The sequence below is a fragment of the Natator depressus genome, chromosome 7 (genome assembly GCF_965152275.1).
Source record: "Natator depressus isolate rNatDep1 chromosome 7, rNatDep2.hap1, whole genome shotgun sequence".
Taxonomy (NCBI): domain Eukaryota; kingdom Metazoa; phylum Chordata; order Testudines; family Cheloniidae; genus Natator; species Natator depressus.
Window position 1 is genome coordinate 58,747,150 of NC_134240.1, and position 18,960 is coordinate 58,766,109.

Consider the following 18,960-nt stretch of genomic DNA (forward strand, 5'->3'; position numbering starts at 1 on the left):
TTGACGTCCCCATACAGAAGAATTACATAACTAACGTGGTTTTACATTGAAAAGTGACATCATGTGATTCCATGCCTATTGTCTTATCAACTCCAGCTCTGCTCTCTCAATCTGGAATCTGAAAGTAAAACCGAATTCTTTCTAGCCAAGGCATCCCCACCAGTAAGGATTCTGCAACTGGAACTTGAGTTAATAACCATTTTCACCTATGCTATCTGGGACCAACATCTTCTGTAAGGACAGCTAGGCTTCACTTCTATTAGGATTGAATAGAGGCAGTGGCTGTCAAGGTTACAGGGCTAGTTGCACCTCCTGACACCTTCTCTGAACTCTCTGAGTGCACCACCTCTGATGACTGGCCCTCAACCTTTACCTCCCTGGATTGGAATCTCATGATTCTCTCGCTCCTAGAGTCCTGGGCTAAAGCTTTCTGTGTACTAACTACAGTTTCTCAGCAAGTCCAACTGGACTCGACACCTGCAAGTTTTCCCTTCAGGAGCTGTGACCAGCGTTCAACAGAGTGACCAAGCAGCTTTCTTAAAATACTGTTTAATCTTAACAGTAGGAACATAGAAAAGCAGAAGAGTAAAACAATACAACAGTCTAAATAGGTGTCTATCTCACCTGATGCTTACCATCTCCTTGGAAGGCCCAACTACTTCAGAACCTTGCTGCAAGGCCTGATTTTGTGTCATCCGGTTGCTCACATACAGTCCCTGACAACTGCTTCTCCCCCACATCTCTAGAGAGAGCAAGGGTATGTCAATACAGAGTTAGTGCACAGCGAGCTGTGGCGTAGTTGTCAGCAGGCTAGAGCACAGGGTGAACCCTGCGACGCGATACTAAAGGTTATGTGGTGTGCTTTGATCTATCTAAATAATCAGGTCACATACTATATTCATAAATTACAGATCAGCCCTATGTCCTTCATAGTGGTCAATTTAAAGAGGACATCTTTACTAAGGGCATTTTTAGCCTCACTTCCTTTGAGAACAATGGGAGATGGCCATCATTCTCAAAGAGGGCAATTCATAGTGGAATTCTCTGTAGCAGAAGAAACTTTCAATTAAGAAAAATAATAGCAAAAATTACAATTAATCTTTATTAAAAAAGAAAAAGGCTTCAAAGTAGCCAATACACAAGATTTCAATGAGTCAAGAGTATGGGAAGGTTGAAACATTTGTCTTATTCCATTACTTACTAGAGACCACCTAACCAGGAAGAAGAGGTGGGTGAGGCTTTTTTTTAAAACAACTAACAAAATCAGCCAAAGCACAGGACTTGGTGGTGATGGGGGACGTCAACTACCCAGACATCTGTTGGGAATATAACACAGCAGGGCACAGATTATCCAACAAGTTCGTGGAATGTATTGGAGACATTTTTTATTTCAGATGGTGGAGAAATCTACTACAGGAGAGGCTGTTCTGGATTTGACTTTGACAAATACGGAGGAACTGGTTGAGAATTTGAAAGCGGAAGGCAGCTTGGGTGAAAGTGATAATGAAATGAAAGTTTATGATTCTAAGGAATGGCAAGAGGGAACAAAGCACAGTAAAGGATAATGGATTTCAAGAAGGCATTTTTAGCAAATTCAAGGAGTTTGTAGGTAAGATCCCATGGGAATCAAGTCTAAGGAGAAAAACAGTTAATGAGAGCTGGTAATTTTTCAAGAGCCATTTTTAACGGCACAAGAGCAAACTATCCTGCTATGTAGGAAAGACAGGAGGTACAGCAAGAGACCACCCTGGCTTAACCAGGAGATCTTCAATGATCTGAAACTCAAAAGAGTCCTACAAAAAGTGGAAAGTAGGTCGAATTACAAAAGGATAAATATAAACAAAACAGAAGCATGTAGGGATAAAATTAGAAAGGCCAAGGCAAACAACGATATTAAACTAGCTAGAGACAGAAAGGATAAAAAGAAAACATTCTACGAACACATTAGAAGCAAGAGGAAGACTAAAGACAGGGTAGGCCTGTTACTTGATGATGGGGGGAAAACAAGAACAGAAAATGTGAAAATGGCAGTAGTGCTAAATGACTTTTGTTTCAGTTTTCACCAAAATTTTTTGTAGCAATTGGATGTTTAACATAGTGAACACCAGTGAAAATGAGCTGGAATATGAGACTAAAACAGGGAAAGAACAAATTAAAAATTACATAGACAAGTTAGGTTTCAGAGGAGCAGCCGTGTTAGTCTGTATCCGCAAAAAGAAAAGGAGTACTTGTGGCACCTTAGAGACTAACAAATTTATTTGAGCATAAGCTTTCGTGAGCTACAGCCCACTTCATCACGAAAGCTTATGCTCAAACAAATTTGTTAGTCTCTAAGATGCCACAAGTACTCCTTTTCTTTTTATAGACAAGTTAGAGGTCTTCAAATCACCAGGGTCTGATTAAATACTCAAGGAGATGACTGAGGAGCTATCTGAGCCATTAGCGATTATCTTCGAAAAGCTGTGGAAGACGGGAGAGATTCCAGAGGACTGGAAAAGGGAAAATACAGTACACCAATCTATAAAAATGAGAATAAGCACAACCCAGGGAATTACAGACCAGTCAGTTTAACTTCAGTACTCTGAAAGATAATGGAGCAAATAACTAAGCAATCAATTTGCAAACACCTAGAAGACAATAAGGTGATAAGTAAGTCAATGTGAATTTGTCAAGAACAAATTGTGTCAAACCTATCTAATAGCTTTCTTCGACAGCCCTTCTTCAACAGCCTTGTGGATGGGGGAAGCAGTAGATGTGGTATATCTTGACTTTAGTAAGGCTTTTGATACTGTCTTGCACAATCTTATAAACAAACTAGGGAAATACAACTTAGATGGAGCTACTATAAGGTGGGTGCATAACTGGTTGGAAAACCGTTCTATGAAAGTAGTTAACAGTGGTTCACAGTCAAGCTGGAAGGGCATAACGAGTGGGGTCCTGCAGGGATCGGTCTTGGGTACAGTTCTGTTCAATATTTTCACCAATGATTTAGATAATAGCATAGAGAGTACACTTATAAAGTTTGTGGACAATACCAGACTGAGAGGGGTTGCAAGCTGGAGGGTAGAATTAAAATTCAGAATGATCTGGACAAACTGGAGAAATGGTCTGAAGTAAATAGGATGAAATTCAGTAAGGACAAATGCAAAGTACTCCACTTAGGAAGGAAGTCAGTCAGTCACATACATACAAAATGAGAAATGACTAGGAAGGAGTACAGAGGAAAGGATCTGGGGGTCATAGTGGATCACAAGCTAAACTGAGTCAACAGTATAACACTACTGCAGTAAAAGCAAACATCATTCCGGGATGTACTAGCAGGAGTATTGTAAGCAAGACACGAGATACGGGTTGATACAGCCTCAATAGGAGTATTGTGTCTAGTTCTGGTCGCCACATTTCAGGAAAGACATGGACAAATTGGATAAAGTTCAGAGGAGAGCAACAAAAATGACTAAAGGGCTAGAAAATATGATCAATGAAGAAAGTTTGAAAGAACTGGGTTTGTTTTGTTTGGAGAAGAAAAAACTGAGGGGGGATATGATAATAGTTTTCAAGTACATAAAAGGTTGTTACAAGGGGGAGGGAGAAAAATTATTCTCGTTAACCTCTGAGGCTAGGAAAAGAAGCAATGGGCTTAAATTGCTGCAAGGGAGGTTTAGGTTGGACATTAGGAAAAACTTCCTATCAGGGTAGTTAAGCACAGGAATAAATTGCCTGGGGAGTTTGTGGAATCCCATCATTGGACGTTTTTAAGAGCAGTTAGACAATCACCTATCAGGGTTGGTCTAGATCAGTGCTTCTCAAGCTATCTGATGTGGGGGACCGGCAATTTTTTTTCCCCAATGTGCGCGCAGACCGGCAGTCGATGACTCGCAGACGTACCACTTTGAGTAGCACTGGTCTAGATAATACTTACTCCTGCCTTGAGTGCGGGGGACTGAACTAGAAGACCTCTCAAGGTCCCTTCCAGTCCTACAATTCTATGATTAAGGTTACTCAGGTCCAAAAATGGTGATCTGACATAGGGTGCTACATTTCTTAAAGGATCAATTTAATTAATTTTAACCCACACTAACTGAACAATTTACTTGTAAATTCTCAGAAAATTCATTCTGTACTCAAAGAGCAAGTGCTGTAAGTCTCGGAAGGATACTCTGTTCTTCTGACGTAACAATATGGTTGAATCCTGCTTAAATGTGCAAAATTCAACTCAACCTTACTACAGCATCACAACCAGCATTTCCATAACAATTCTGGTGTTGATACATGAGCCAGAATAGAATCCAGTTTCCTATCTCAAACTTGTGCTGATTTAACAGAGCTAAAATATATTTTAGTCACTGAAGCAAGCAGGTAAGAAAGATCCTGAATACACACAAGGAGCAGGTATGTTGAGTAAGCGGGTACCATTTTAAAACACAGGCACCCTTATGACCACGATAACAGCATCTTTAAGCACAAAAATCAAAATTCCAATGACCAATACTGATCATATATTGTAATATATTTGCATATTTATTTAAACAGTGTGAGGTAAAAAAGCACATGGATTTGACATAAGGAATACCCATACACAAAAAATTAAGGTTATTCACCTGTAACTGGAATTGTTCAATATGGGCACTGAATATTCACACTCAGAGGCTACACAAAGAAAAACAAGGTCTAAAACTAATTTTCATTTAGTGCGAATGGGCACTCAGCTACAGACATCAAAACTTCCTGTTGAAAGGCCTCCAAACACTCAACAGGCTATATAAAAATACTACTGTACAAAACTACCACTAATTCGATAGTTATTTCCTCTTGGGCAGCACAATCAATGGGTTATAGCAGAAGACTAAGACTCAGAACTCCTAGCTTTTATTCTCAGGTCTATCAGTGATTGTGTGCACAAGACATTGGGCAAGTTACAGTCTCCCCGTACTTGAGTATTCTTATCTGTACAATAGGAGGAATGATACTTGCACATCTCTGTAAAGCATACAAAATCCTTTAAAAAGTGCTACAGAAGTCAACAGAATTATTATGTAGTAATACCACACAATCCCCCAAACTGCCTTATTTTTCATGTATTGATTTTTGGCCACACTGAAAAACAGTGAAGTAGAAATTGTTTATTTCACAAAGCAGGCTCTTTAATAGCAGGAAATCAGACACTGAGGTACTTATTATAGAATAGTCCCAATATCTTAACAGCCTTTTAGAAGTCTGCATGTGGATATTTTTTTTGGCTCAGTCTACGTTTAATTTTACAACCCCATCCCTTCAGCTGAATTCTTGGAGGTATATTTCAGCCACTGTCTGTGTGTGTGTGATATCATCTATAAAAGTTACTAATATAAAGCCTTCTTGGACTAACCTTAGCCTTTGTTTATAGTAATCTTCATCTCCATCATCTCTGCATCTCTTTACTCTACGATTTCCTACTGTGTTCTCTTCCTCTTCCTCAGAGCTTGGGAAGAAGTCTTCATCCTCCTCAGCTTCTTCCTTAAGGTTTCTCTTCCCTGAATGTTTTCTTCCTCCTGGCAAAGTCTTCAGTTCGTAATCAGAATGATCCTCAGCATGAAAAAATGCCGCCGCCTCCTCCTCTTCCTCCTCCTCCTCTGGATTAAAAAGCTCCTCATCAGGCACACATTCTGACTCTTCACTGTCATCCCCTGGTTCACCTCTCAGCTTCTCCTTGACCTCAGGACGTCTCTTTTCCTTTGGCATTCCTATCTTAAATTGGATCTGAAGAGCATGGTTCTGAAGTTTCTTCATGTGCTTTTTCAGGCGCTTGTCTGTTTTTGACAGGGTTCTGGTTTTGCCCCCCTTTCCCTTTATGACTAACGTGGGAGTTTCACACTGAATGTTCTTGGCCTGTGCTTTATTCTTTGGTCCCTTCTTAAGGGCTGACCTTTTCCTTTCAGATGACAGCTTAGCCTGATCTGCCAAATACTTCTCAAAATCAGATGCTTCATTTAGCATTAACCTGCGCGGCTTCTTTTCTATCTTCTGAGGGACCTTTGTTCCAAAAGGGGTCATCTGACCAGTACGAATGAGTTCCTCCCATTCCGTTTCCTGGACTGGCATGAGCATACTGCCAAGAGACGATGGACCAGGCTCTGCAAAGAGACTCAGAACATTCATTTCTTACTGCAGACTCATTTATGTGCTCTAAGTAATATCCCGCAGTTCAAACAGATAAGCAGGTTTGTTTTAACCTTTAAATTTATTTGTTTTAATAATATATAAAGCATCAATCCTGAAACTAGCACCCTTCCTCATACACTGTACAGAATAAACCAAAATTACATCCAACTAATTCAATGGTTAGAGAAACCAGCCATACAAACTAAACTGGAGGGAAAAAGAGAAAAAAGCATTCCAAAAAGGAAAAGAATGAAATAGAAGGCCAAAAGGGTCAGATAAAAAGTGCTATATACTGCACATGTAAAATGTTATCTCCAAACTACACACACAATGCAATCACTTCACCCACCACTGAAATGCAGCCATTTCTGACATGAAGCATATCTGCAAAGATAATCAGAAATTAAGTCAATATCCACATCATCGATCTCCAAGCATTAACCCACTGCCATCACAACACTCAGTACCACTAACGTCCTCTCTGACATACTGACTTTCCACAAGTCAAAAAACTGAAATTCCCACAGACCACTTTAACTTGATCTTCCAACACTACAATTAATAATTTAATGGCTATACTCTTAAACTTGCACTCTTGGCATTTCTTCACACCATACATCAGAGAACGGACACAAGGCTGATTATACACTCAAAGTTTCTTACCTTATCGAATACCCTACCAAACATCTACTATAGATCACTGCCATCTACCTTCTGATTATGACTTCAAAAAAATAGTAACTACACAGAACACAAAACAAAACTGTGCACAAAAATTACTGAAATGTTCATACACCACACACACTGGTCTATATGTATATACATTCACAACATGATGCATAACAAAAAGTTGGCAGGTACACTAAGTGACTGGTGCAGTATCTGAAACCACTTTTAACTCATGTTTTAAAAACTGAGTGGTTAACAAGATGCTGGTATCTCTTAACTCCATTTCTTCGATTCAGTGCCCAATTCATGTCCTTGCCAGATACTCACACTGCATCCACAAGCTCATTTCCTTCAGATTCCTTTTTATTAATGTTTCTTGATGAGACTACAATTAATATCTCCACAATACAACTGTTCCTCTTCCTCAGCCTTCTCACCAGAAGGACAGAAATTACAGTTCCAATCCTGTAAGGTACCTAAGGGTACACCTGCATCAGATTGTAGGACTGGGGCCTCTGGCATTGAACCAGCATAGTAGTTAAGCTTGTACTTAACTTTAAGCATGAGTAGTCCCACTAAATTCAGTGAGATTACAAATGTACCTAACTACATTTCTGTATCAGGACCCGTGTTAGTAAATGCCAAATATAGAATTTAGTTAATTTGTGTAGTCAATTTTTTTTTACGGTTGTACCATATTCCAAAATGATTCAATTGCACACTTACTTATCCCACTCAAGGGGAACCTAATTTAAAATTAATGCGTAATTTTAAAAAAATGCTATTTATTTAAATTACTATGGTTCTTCTGCTACACATCCTGAGTGTGATGAGCAGGTGTGCACGTAACTTGAGTTTAATGTTCTTTGAACAGATACGATTGCTCTTCAAGATCAACTATACCCTGCTACAGCTTCATGTTAACTTTTTTATATGTTTGCATGTTATATCTAGATATTTATAAGCTAATGACCATAGCATCAGAACACTATTTCCTTCAAAATATTTATTTACAGAAGACAAGGATTCAGTAATCACATATGTAGCTATTTCCGTAAACTCATTACTTTACCAGATTACATAACTGTAAGCTTTCAGAAATAAGAACATACACTAGACGTAAAGACCTCGTCATGACTAAGCTACATTTCCTCGTACCAAATGCATGAGTTTTAGTGCACAGAGCATAAAAGGAAGGATCTTATGGTGTATTTCTATTCACAAAAGTGACAGTTAGAAGTGGCACATTCTTATTCCATAGATCTATTCCAACTCAAATCTACCATTTTACTGTCAAAAATAAGCCTTTACTGCTTTTTACTCCTTTATGACCTGCAGATCCAACACAGATGTGAGAGAGAGAGCAGGAACCTATTCAAGTCATGTGTCAGAACAGTATTATAAATTTCAATGCGCTACCCCTGTACAAACTCACTGAACTCTAATGGGGTTGCACAGATCAATGGGTGCCTATTTTGGCCTTCAGAATTTTGATTATTAGTGATGACGTACAAGACAGAAAGATACCAGCTTGACTCTAAGAACTCATGCTGGGTTTGCAGAGGGAAGTAAGAAAAAACAACAACAGATGCTCAGTTAGATTTGATCTTGGACACATTGAGACAATTATCAGGGTATTCCATAAGAAACTACTGTTCTCACACTGTACAGCTCGTATAACGTAAACATTTTTTAATTTCTAAAAAGTGTTTCCTACCAAGATATGAAAAACCAATTTGGTGATTACTGACTGATGGCTGATTATGAAATGTAATTCAATCACTACGTTAGCTTTATCACATTAGCTGTGAAAAATGTTAAGATTTCCAATTTATTAAGCCCAATACTCTAATGTGCATTAACTCTCCCTACTGAACTAAGCACAGATCTACTTTCAGTCTTTAAAAATCCCCACATGGATACTCTGAGATCTGCAATTCTGCAGGTGCAGAGAATTAAGTGTTCCTAAAATCAGTCTTTGAAAACAAACCACTGAAATTTATTTACTCATGTTCACTAGCAAAGATCTTGGCAATGAGTTTCAAACAACAAAAGGCATTACATAGAAATGACAGAAACTCAGAAAAAGATTTGCAATGGCATTTTCCCTCACCTTCATCATCCTGAAATTCAACATCATTTGTTCCAATGAGAGTCTCTGCTCCACCAAGAACTGCTTGGAGACGCTTTTGTTTTGCTTTGATCTTTTTTAACTGTTGCTCCTTGAATGACAATAGTGTACAAAATTTAAAACTCTTGGTAGCCGACTTGCTTTTCTTACAAACAACAAGGTTCAAGCTGTTATTAATATGTTAAGTAGCAGGTTAGCATTTTGCATCTGAAACAAGTTCAAATTTTGATATGGTTCTATGTGATAAAAATGCATGCGGAAGGTGTCATCCCAGCACCTGGTGGATACTTCTCTACATAACACATACACATCCACACCCCCAGTTTGGCATAGTTCATCATGACTGGGGCACAAATTTCTAAAAGTGCACTAATTCAGGTGTACATGCACAGCATATACATGCAAACACCAGATGGGCATGCACAAGTTAAGGTTGTGCACACAAACAAATCTTATGTGCATCAGATACTTTCACATACACTTGGGTATGCATTTTTTATACTTGGCCCTAGGATCCAGTGAAGAAAAGCCCCATAAATAGCTTATGAAATTTGCACTAAGCATATATTTGAGCTCAGTCAGTGCCAATCCTTCACTTTCATATATGCTAATTACAATAATAAAATTAAGTACAAATCTTCTCTTCAACACATTTGTTTTGAGATGTGTTGCCACAAAGAGACTGAAAGAACTCAAAACCAGTCAATGTTCTTCTTCATGCATGAACAGGTATTATTACACCAAGTGAGCTCAAGAGAAGACAACTAATTTATTTGCAAAAAACTAACACCACAGTGCTTGTAATCATACAAGAGTGAGGGAATTCAAAATTACGGGTCCTGTAACAATCGTAGCTCACCACCATTTACACTTCTTTCATAATCTTTTATCCACTTTTATTGTCCTCATAAGTGTTATAATGTGGCAAAGTTACGATTCCTAAGGTGATCAAGAAGGTTATGGACTGTGTTATACAGGTCATCAAATCATAATGGTCCCTTCTGGATTTGGAATCTATGAATTTCCTGATTTATAAATAAACTGATCAAATTATTAAACACACGAAGCAGTACAAGTTTTTATTACTTATAAACTTCATTCTTTCTAAATCTTTTCCCCTCCCCTCAGAAGCGCATGATTTGAGGATCAAGTTTTAATTTTTTTAAATTTAGTAAAACTACCCTCAATGAGCTGTTTCCTTGAGTGTCATTTGCTGAAAATCCTCCAGCGCACCTGTGTGCAGTTATAAAAGATACTTACACAAGCACTGACATCCCTGCTGTCATAATACCCATCTTATAAAGCACTTGCCACATGTCAGCACTAAGCTATCAAGAAGATAATTTCACATCTTAGCTGTTTATAAGGCAACGAACATTTGTCTCACTATCAAAAAAAATTTGGCTTTCACCTACTAAGGATTTTTTTTTAACTACTCAAAAAGGCGAAGTATTATTAAAAAAACTGAAATTGCACAAATTACAACACAAATAGGGTGCAACTTGTAATTTAGGGCCTGAATCTTGTAAACATCACACACGTAACTTCACTCATTTGACTAATGTCTTAAGATCAATAAGACTACTCATAAAAACAAAGTTGCTAAGGTTTTTCTATACAGTGATTTAGTCTAAGACAGCGGTTCTCAAACTGTGGGTCGTGACCCCGAAGTGGGTCATGACCCCATTTTAATGGGGTCACCAGGGCTGCCTTAAGACTTGCTGGGGCCTGGAGCCCAAGCCCAAGCCCAAAGGCTTCAGCCCTAGGCGGCAGGGCTCAGCTCACAGGCCCCCTGCCTGGGGCTGAAGCCCTTGGGCTTTGGCTTTGGCTCCCTGGCCTGGGTAGGTGGGCCTTTGGTTTGCCTCCCCCGCCTCAGGGTGGTGGGGCTTGGGCAGGCTCAGGCTTCGGTCCTCCCTCCTGAGGTCCAGTAGTAATTTTGTTGTCAGAAGGGGGTCATGGTGCAATAAAGTTTGAGAACCTTTGGTCTAAGACTTCAGCAGTTTTAGAAATGGCTAATAAAGAACACCTGATTCAAGTTAGCTATTATCCTGTAACTGGTTGTTCATTAATTCATTTTCAGATAACATGGACACAAGTGCGGAGAAAAAAAATCACATAACATTGCTAACACTCAAACACCACCATGAGGCCCTACAGGAATTTAATTACAATCATTTATCCAAACGAGCTCTAGAACTATTATTTTAGAGACTGGTCCAAAGCCCAAGTCAATGGAACAACTCCCACTGACTTCAGAGGCTTTGGATTAAGTTCTTATAACCTTTGGTAAAAAAACAAAAACAAAAAACAACACCCTGTTGAAATGGTGAAGGAACTGCAAGTTTAGACTCTGACCCTTTATCAGGATCCTCAAGTGTGAAACCTGACACAGGATCAGCGCCTTAAGCAATCCAAAGCACAAGCTAATTTTTTTCAGTCACCTTGTTATACTTTTGTCGTTTTACAGAGTCTAGTTTTCTGTTTATATCTTTGCTACTGACAGCTTGAGGAGTAAGTTGCTCTATAATTGTATTGATCTGTTTCAAAGATGTCATACAGGACCTGAAAAATACAAAGATGTTCATTTAGTACTCAGTTGCAATAATGAGACGAGTAAGTACATGACATTTTCAACTCAGAGTTTAAATCTAAAAATTATAGCCAAGATTTTAACAAACAGAAGGCTAAAGTTGGATTTCTAAATAAGTATGCTGATTTTCTTGGCCCTTGAATTTTACAAAGGCTAGTTTTTAAAATGAATCAAGCATTTGTAAAAATGTTTTTATGATTTTTTTAAAATGTTAAACAGTTCTGTTCAAATACAAACAACGCACTGCAGTATTTGGAACTCAATAATTACAACTCTGCTAACAACTACCAGGAAGTAGAGCCCTGCAGTGGGATTGGGATCCCCTGGGGTCCTGCAGGACCTGCTGCCATAACAGGAGTGGGATTAAAAAATAGTTCCGTGCAGGGCTCTACCAGGAAGTGAAACTGGGCAATCTACTTTTATTATCCAAGGTAAGAGAAGCGCAAGAAATAAGTATAAGCTGTGAAATAGTTGGGTTTCTTTTTTAAATGTGTTTTAATAATTTATAGTTAGAAAATACATTGGTATTGGCATTTATTTTAAATCTTATTTTAACCTTAGTGTCTCTTTAATTTAACAGATAAAATTATTTTTGTATTGTGCTGTAAAATAATTTTACGAAGGTACAGTAGTACTGAACCTTTCATGCCTAGGCCACTATATTTATTCAAATTCTTATATATAAACCTGCCACTGCCTCACGTAAAGCCTAGGTGGATAGTAACCAAAAAGTGTCACCATTTAACGACTGTTGCATGATCTCTTAAAATTGGCGGGGAGGGGGACTGTCTCATCAATAGAAATGACGGCACAAAGAGCCTACTGTACTGATTAGCTACAGATAAGAGGTAAAACTAACATTTTTTGAATATAAGATACTGAGTTCTTCTTTTCTCCATTGTGTACAACATCAATACATGATGTCACATTGGACCAACTGCAGCATGTGATAATACATTATCATTCAAACTAATAATCAGAAATGCAAAGGAAAGCATACCAGCCCAAACAAATAATGGTGGAGAGAGTGGATTTTTATATATACATTAAAGAAGCAAGCTTCTCTCTCTACCTATCCCTATTTTCACACTTTTCTATAACTTGCTGCATGACTAGTCTGCCAGCTAGCTCATTTATATAACAATGCAAGACCGAGTGATATTTTTAGATGCTAATATTAGGCCAAACAGAAATCAAACCATCAGACGCTGATGCAACAAACAGAGGTCTCTTTGGAATGTAACCAGAAATTACATGAACAAATGTGCAAACAGAGATGAAGAACAAGTCTCACACTGTTTGAGGCCCTATTAGCTAAATAGCAAGGGGCCAGAAGAGCTTCTTTGAGGACATAAAAAGAAAAGGAGTACTTGTGGCACCTTAGAGACTAACCAATTTATTTGAGCATAAGCTTTCGTGAGCTACAGCATTAATACATCCGATGAAGTGAACTGTAGCTCACAAAAGCTTATGCTCAAATAAATTGGTTAGTCTCTAAGGTGCCACAAGTACTCCTTTTCTTTTTGCGAATGCAGACTAACATGGCTGCTACTCTGAAACCTATCATTATTTGAGGACATACACACTGGATAAATTCACATTTACTCTTGCAAAGTGGCCTCTGTTGAATGAAATAAGTGCTACAATGTGTTTTTAAAGGAGAATCATAATTCGCCATTGCCATCCACAGTATGTGCAGCAAATGCATTGTGCAAAGCCATGCTTTTTCCACCACATTTTCTGTTATTAATTAGGTTTGGGGTGGAACGTACTAGTGAAAACATCTTCATGGATGTCTCCTCCCACTAAATGTGCCCCTCTTATGTCCACCCTTATGTGGGGGTCCTGTATTGGCCTCTGGCACATTTGCAAGTTCTAATGGTAGAATAAATATATCATCCTGATGCCCAGCTTTGCATCTCAAAAGCACTATGTAAAATAGTCACAACCCCTGTGACTGTGAGATGTCCATCTGTAAAATGAGGATAATGGCTAAACACAGCAATAGTCTTTCCTATTCTCAAAACCAACACATCTTCAATCACATCTCCCTTCCCCTTCAGCTCCAAAATCATCAAGAAAGCAGTTAAAAATCATTGCTTTGAATTCATCTCCTCCAAACCCATCCCCACTCCCCTCTTACTTATTATTTTGGGGAAGTTACACATTATAGTTATATGTGTTACATTATTCAGAGGTCAGACTAGATGATCACAATGATCCCTTTTGACCTTGGAACATATTACCCTAATCTAAAGGAGTACTTGTGGCACCTTAGAGACTAACCAATTTATTTGACCATAAGCTTTCGTGAGCTACAGCTCACTTCATCGGATGCATAAAGTGGAAAATGCAGTGAGGATTTTTTATACACACAGACCATGAAAAAATGGGTGTTTTTCTCTCCCCCCACCCCACTCTCCTGCTGGTAATAGCTTATCTAAAGTGATCACTCTCCTTACAATGTGTATGATAATCAAGGTGGGCCATTTCCAGCACAAATCCAGGGTTTAACAAGAACGTCTGAGGAACAGTGGGGGGATGGGAGGGGGGTAGGAAAAAACAAGGGGAAATAGGTTACCTTGCATAATGACTTAGCCACTCCCAGTCTCTATTCAAGCCTAAGTTAATTGAATCCAATTTGCAAATGAATTCCAATTCAGCAGCCTCTCGCTGGAGTCTGGATTTGAAGTTTTTCTGATGTAATATCGCAACTTTCATGTCTGTAATCGTGTGACCAGAGAGATTGAAGTGTTCTCCGACTGGTTTATGAATGTTATAATTCTTGACATCTGATTTGTGTCCATTTATTCTTTTACGTAGAGACTGTCCAGTCTGACCAATGTACATGGCAGAGGGGCATTGCTTGCACATGATGACATATATCACATTGGTAGATGTGCAGGTAAACGAGCCTCTGATAGCGTGGCTGATGTTATTAGGCCCTGTGATGGTGTCCCCTGAATAGATATGTGGGCACAGCTGGCAACGGGCTTTGTTGCAAGGATAGGTTCCTGGGTTAGTGGTTCTGTTGTGTGGTATGTAGTTGCTGGTGAGTATCTGCTTCAGGTTGGGGGGCTGTCTGTAGGCAAGGACTGGCCTGTCTCCCAAGATTTGTGAGAGTGTTGGGTCATCCTTCCGGATAGGTTGTAGATCCTTGATAATGCGTTGGAGAGTTTTAGTTGGGGGCTGAAGGTGACGGCTAGTGGCGTTCTGTTATTTTCTTTGTTAGGCCTGTCCTGTAGTAGGTGACTTCTGGTACTCTTCTGGCTCTGTCAATCTGTTTCTTCACGTCAGCAGGTGGGTATTGTAGTTGTAAGAATGCTTGATAGAGATCCTGGAATATTTCCAACACTCCTCTGAACAACATACTAATCCACAGATAAGCTATTACCAGGAGGAGAGTGGGGTGGGGGGAGAGAAAACCTTTTGAAGTGATAAACACCCATTTTTTCATGGTCTGTGTGTATAAAAAATCCTCACTGCATTTTCCACTTTATGCATCCGATGAAGTGAGCTGTAGCTCACGAAAGCTTATGCTCAAATAAATTGGTTAGTCTCTAAGGTGCCAGGAGTACTCCTTTTCTTTTTGCGAATACAGACTAACACGGCTGCTACTCTGAAACCTACCCTAATCTAGATTCCACCCTCCGCTGCTCCACTGAGTTATGATCTATTCCTCACTTGGTCTCAGGGCTTTTACTCCTTCCTCACCATCCCTGACCTCTCTGCTGCTTCTAAACACTTTAGATCACCCCTTCCCTTCTCATGTTGTCCTTCTATTGATTTTGTGACTGTCCTTTCCCCTAGTTCTCCTCCTCCTTTTTTGGCCATTCCTTCAGGGTCTTCTTACAAATCTTCCTGCTTCCCTCTCCCATTTCTAGAGTCCTACAGAACTATATAACCTTGGCCACTTCCTCTTCTCCTTCTACACCTTTTTCTTTGTGTGATCTCATCTGATCACATAGCTTCAACTACTGTAGCTCTGACATCAATGCTGACAACACAAACATCTGCGCTTACGCCTGACTTGTCTGAAGCCATCCGGTCACTCACTTCATCCTCTTTCTTTGACATCTCCTCCTGGGTATCTTTTCTATCACTTTTGACTTAAAAAAGTAACATGGTCACAACTGAACTTTGTCTTTTTTCCAAAACTCTATCCACTCCCTCTTCTGTTACTGTTGAACACACCATCATCCACTCTATAACTGAGGTCTGTAACCCACGTCATCTTTGACTCTTTCCTATCCACAGCCCCATACATCTACTAGGCCATCTCCAAATCTTGCTGCTGCTGCTTTCTTTGTAACATCACTTAAATCCCCCCTTTTTCTCTGTCTACACAACTAGAACTCTCCTTTAGGCCCTTGTCACCTCCCATTTTGGTCACAAGAGCCTCATCCTATCTGACCTCCCTGACATCTGCATCACCCCCATCTAGTCCATGCAAAAATGCAGCTACTAAGATTATCCTTGGGTTCTGTCATTCTAATCCTTTTATCTCACTATCTGAATCTTTCACTCACTCCCCTCCACCACCACACCAAGTTTAACACTTATTTTTTGACTCTCCAGGACTCTGACCAACTCTATCCCTTTGCTTACATGCATCTCTTTTCTCATTGTCCCTGTCCCATCCAGTCTGCCAATGATACCAGAGTTCATGTCTCATTTGCTTACTTTGTCCACAACCATCTCCACACTGTCTTGCAAGCAGCTTCATACACATAAAACACTTTGTTAACTAGTCTGAAAAGACTACTCACCTTCCCTCATTTAAATCACTGTTAAAGACCATTTCTTCTGTGACACACACATGCAACTAAGAAAAAATAGTGGATCACAAATTGAATGAGTCATCAATGTGATACAACTGAAAAAAGGCTAACATTCTGGGGTGTTATGGGAGACGGTTACTGTCCTGCTCTACTCAGCATTAGTGAGGCCTCAGCTGGAGTACTGTGTCCAGTTTTGGGCACCACCATACTTTAAGGAACGTGGACAAATTGGAGAGAGTCTTGAGAAGAGCAATAAAAATGATAAAAGGTTTGAAAAAACCTGACCTATGAGGAATGAGTAAAAAAAGTGGGCTTGGTTAGTCTTGAGAAAAGACGACCGGGGGGGGGGGGGGGGGGCGACGACCTGATACAGTCTTCAAATATGTTAAGGACTGTTATAAAGACAACGATCAATGGTTCTCCATGTCCACTGAAGGTAGAACATGAAGTAACGGGCTTAATCTGCAGCAAGGGAGATTATGGTTAGATATTGGGAAAAATTTTCCAACTATGAGGAAAGTTAAGCACTAGAATAGGCTTCCAAGGGAGGTTGTGGAATCCCCATCACTGGAATTTTTAAGAACAGTTTAAGCAAACACCTGTCAGGGATGGTGTTGGTATACTAGGTCCTGCGGCACAGAGGGCTGGACTGGATGACCTCACAAATTCCTTGCAGCCCTACATTTCTATGATTATATGAAAAGTTTATTCCCCATGCTGTGCACCAGCCTTGAAAGAGTAAATGCATTACCGTATTGATTTTGCCCCACTCTTCCTGTGTCAACCCCCATGTACCCACTACCACCTTTTGCTCCATCACTGAAAGATTAAGGCCTAATTTCAGACAACTCTTATGCATCCTCTTAACTTCATGTGTGAGTAGATTCACTGATGTCAAAAGGATTAGTCAAGTGCATAAAGTTTTCTAAGTTCTTTGAGAGCAGTCTTATACATATTGTGATGCACTGTAAAAAAACAATTCTCGGGCACTGTAAAATAACAATAATGCAAAAACAGAGAAACTAAAGAATGAAGAGGTTGAATGAGATGCCCAAGATCACGTAGCAACTCAGTGGTTGTGCTGGACACTGTGAAGCAGAGCTAGGTTTAAAGTTCAGGAGTTCATGTCCCATAGGCTATGTCTACACTATAGACCTTACAGCGGCACAGCTGTACTGCTGTAACTGCGCCACTGTAAGGTCTCCTGTGTAGCCTCTCTATGCTGACGGGAAAGATCTCTCCTGCCAGTATAATTAAACCATCCCCAAAGACTGGCAGTAACTATGTCGGCAGGAGAGCATCTCCTACTGACACAGTGCTGCCCACTATGGTGCTTTTGTCGGTGAAACTTATATTGGTCAGGATTAGTCCCCCCCCACTCCTGACCGACAAAAGATTTACAGACAAAAGTGCTAGTGTATAAAAAGCCTTAGTCCCATTCCTCTAGACCTTACTGTCTACATACCACTTTAGCTTTCGGTTTTTATAGGGCGGATTTCCTGAATATTGTTACAAGAGCTTGGGACAAGATACTTTGTTCTGTGATCCACCAGTTATGGGATCATACGAAGCACATTACATGGTGCTATTTTTACCGGGTCACTTCTCCAAGCATAACTCCACTTAGATTTACAATACACCTTGCAATATATTGCGTGGGACAATTCTGCACTGGCTGGTCAGAAGAGGGATAAGATGACTTGGTGGGAGGCCATATGGGCTAGTGGACAATCAGGTAAACCTTGGTTCTATTCCCTTACTCTGCCACTGATTAGCTAGATAACCTCAGGTAAGTCACTTAACACATACCTGTATGTGCTTCACGTTCTCCACCTGTATAATAGTAATAAGGATTCAACTAATCAACTGTTTTGAGATGTGATGGTGAAGTGAGTGATACATAATCATTTCCATCTCTTACTTCTATGATTCAACAAACTTTTATTACTAGGTACCACATGAGTTTAAAAGTAGTAAGAGACTGCACACAAACTTACCTTAAATCGTCCAGCACCGATTGGTATTCTGCCTCTGCACTGCCTAATTTCGTGGCCCTGTTCGCGTCACTGATCGCATTGTCTACCTGCTGGAGGACTCCTTGCTCCAGCACATCCTGGTCGTACACGTCGACCCCCAGACCTTTCAGCTCCGCAACCTGGGCACTGGGCGCCACGGACGGGATCTGCTGCCTGTCAATGTGTAACAGCGGCTGTCCCGTGCGGGGGGGCTCCCGCGCGGGAACCCCGGAGGAGCCGCAGGGGCCATTCTCGGAGGCCGGAGCTCCAGGGCTGCCCCCCAGGTCGCTGTCGCACGGGCCCGTCCCCTGGGCAGTCCCCGCTTCCCCCGCGCTGCTCGGACCCGGATCGCTCGCAGCGGCCCCAGGGCCCCGCTCGTGGGACCCGCCCGGCGGGCGGCCTGTCTCCGTGGGCATCCTCGGCGCGCGCAGGGCCCGGGCGGGCGGGGCGATGGGCCCGGGCGGGCCGGGCTCTCGCAGGCAGGGCGCCAAGCCAGCCCACGCTGGGGAGCCGCGCCGCAGTGACAGGGCGACCCCGGAAGGCGGAGGCAGCCGAGCCCGGGGTGTCCGCCCCGCCCCCAACTCCGCCGGCCCCGAGCGCCGAGACTCAACTCAGCGCGAGGAACTCGCCGCGACC

The 18,960-nt window shown here is 40.8% G+C and overlaps 1 protein-coding gene across 1 annotated transcript in view; it reads right to left on the reverse strand.

The window, feature by feature from the left end:
- Positions 1 to 18,740, reverse strand: part of ERCC6 (ERCC excision repair 6, chromatin remodeling factor) — a 77,596-nt gene extending 58,856 nt beyond the window's left edge. Inside the window, exons 1-4 of the mRNA XM_074958591.1 lie at positions 18,307 to 18,740; positions 11,380 to 11,500; positions 8,921 to 9,029; positions 5,366 to 6,110 (exon numbers count right to left, since the gene is read on the reverse strand). Coding sequence (XP_074814692.1) covers positions 5,366 to 6,110; positions 8,921 to 9,029; positions 11,380 to 11,500; positions 18,307 to 18,740 — 1,409 coding nt within the window. The remainder of the gene's footprint in view (positions 1 to 5,365; positions 6,111 to 8,920; positions 9,030 to 11,379; positions 11,501 to 18,306) is intronic.
- Positions 18,741 to 18,960: the final 220 nt, after the last annotated feature.